At 41.9% G+C, this 1,846-nt stretch overlaps 1 protein-coding gene across 1 annotated transcript; it reads left to right on the top strand.

Moving 5' to 3' along the window:
* The first annotated feature begins 327 nt into the window (after positions 1 to 327).
* LOC118679370 (prothymosin alpha-like) lies at positions 328 to 1,523 on the top strand. The gene has a single exon (XM_036356031.1). The coding sequence runs from the start codon at positions 509 to 511 to the stop codon at positions 839 to 841; it is 333 nt and encodes a 110-aa protein (XP_036211924.1). The 5' UTR covers positions 328 to 508; the 3' UTR covers positions 842 to 1,523.
* Positions 1,524 to 1,846: the final 323 nt, after the last annotated feature.

Raw genomic sequence — 1,846 nt, 5'->3', positions numbered from 1 at the left:
CAAGGCTATCAATCAAAATTGAGGGTGAAATCAGGAGCTTCACAGACAACAAAGGACTATGGGAGTTTATTAGCACCAAACCAGCAATGCAAGAAATGCTAAAGGGTCTGCTGTAAAAAGAAAAACTAGGAAACAAAGAAGGAACACAGGGGTAAAGAATAAAAATGGCGACAAACAAGTATCGATCAATAATAACTTTAAATGTAAATGGACTAAATGCCCCAATCAAAAGACATAGGGTAACTGAGTGGATAAGAAAACATGACCCATATATCTGCTGTCTACAGGAAACCTACCTCAAAAAAAAAAAAAAAAAAAAAAGGCCCCACTGGCTGCTCTGAAAAGCCATCTTTGCATTGTTCCTGTGGCTCCCTCTCCGCTCGCTGCAACCACCTCAGCCGCGCGCCTCCTCCACCACCGCGGACTCCGGCAGCTTCTTCGCCAGAGTCCTCCAACTCTCGCTTTTTAAAAAAAAATCCGCTGCATAGGATCACCGGCGTGCCCCACCATGTCAGACACGGCCGTGGACACCAGCTCCGAGATCACCACCAAGGACTTAAAGGAGAAGAAGGAAGTTGTGGAAGAGGCAGAGAATGGAAGAGATGCACCTGCGAATGGGAACGCTAATGAGGAAAATGGGGAGCAGGAGGCTGACAATGAGGTAGATGAAGAAGAGGAAGAAGGAGGGGAGGAGGAGGAGGAGGAAAAGGAAGATGATGGTGAGGAAGAGGATGGAGATGAAGATGAGGAGGCTGAGGCAGCTACAGGCAAACGGGCAGCTGAAGATGATGAGGATGATGATGTTGACACCAAGAAGCAGAAGACCAATGAGGATGACTAGACAGCAAATAAAGGAAAAGTTAAAGGCCTCCGTGACCTATTCACCCTCCACTTCCCGTCTCAGAATCTAAACGTGGTCACCTTCGAGTAGAGACTCCCACCTACCTGCCTACCCACCCACCTCAGGCAGCGCCACCTGCAGATGACACGCACTCTCCACCACCCAACCAAAACCACAACGTGAATTTGCAACAGGGGAGGAAAAAAGAACCAAAACTTCCAAGGCCCTGCTCTGCTTTTTTTCTTAAAAATACTTTAAAAAGGAAAATTTGTTTGTATTTTTTATTTACATTTTATATTTTTGTACATATTGTTAGGGGTCAGCCATTTTTAATGATCTTGGGATGACCAAACCAGCCTTCGGAGCATTCTCTGTCCTACTTCTGACTTTACTTGTGGTGTGACCATGTTCATTATAATCTCAAAGGAGAAAAAAAACCTTGTAAAAAAAGCAAAAACAACAACAACAAAAAATCTTATTCCGAGCATTCCAGTAACTTTTTGTGTATGTACTTAGCTGTACTATAAGTAGTTGGTTTGTATGAGATGGTTAAAAAGGCCAAAGATAAAAAGGTTTCTTTTTTTCCCTTTTTTTGTCTATGAAATTGCTGTTTATTTTTTTTGGCCTGTTCGATGTATGTGTGAAACAATGTTGTCCACAATAAACAGGAATTTTATTTTGCTGAGTTGTTCTAACAAAAAAACAAAACAAAACAAAAAAAGACGCACACAGACTGATGGTGAAGGGATGGACAAAGGTTTTTCAGGCGAATGGAAACAAAAAAAAAGCTGGGGTAGCAATACTTATATCTGACAAATTAGATCTCCAAGTGAAGGACATAAAAAGAGATAAGGCAGGCCACTTCATAATACTAAAGGGAGCAATCCAACAAGAATAAATAACTCTGGTAAACATATACGCACCCAATATAGGAGCACCCAAATACATACGAAAAATTCTGGAGGAGATCAAGGGAGAGATTGACAGCAATACAATCATAGTAGG

This window comes from Myotis myotis, unplaced genomic scaffold (genome assembly GCF_014108235.1).
Source record: "Myotis myotis isolate mMyoMyo1 unplaced genomic scaffold, mMyoMyo1.p scaffold_m19_p_24, whole genome shotgun sequence".
NCBI classification, from domain to species: domain Eukaryota; kingdom Metazoa; phylum Chordata; class Mammalia; order Chiroptera; family Vespertilionidae; genus Myotis; species Myotis myotis.
Note: the sequence above shows the minus strand (reverse complement) of the source record. Positions and strands in the feature narration are given on the sequence as shown.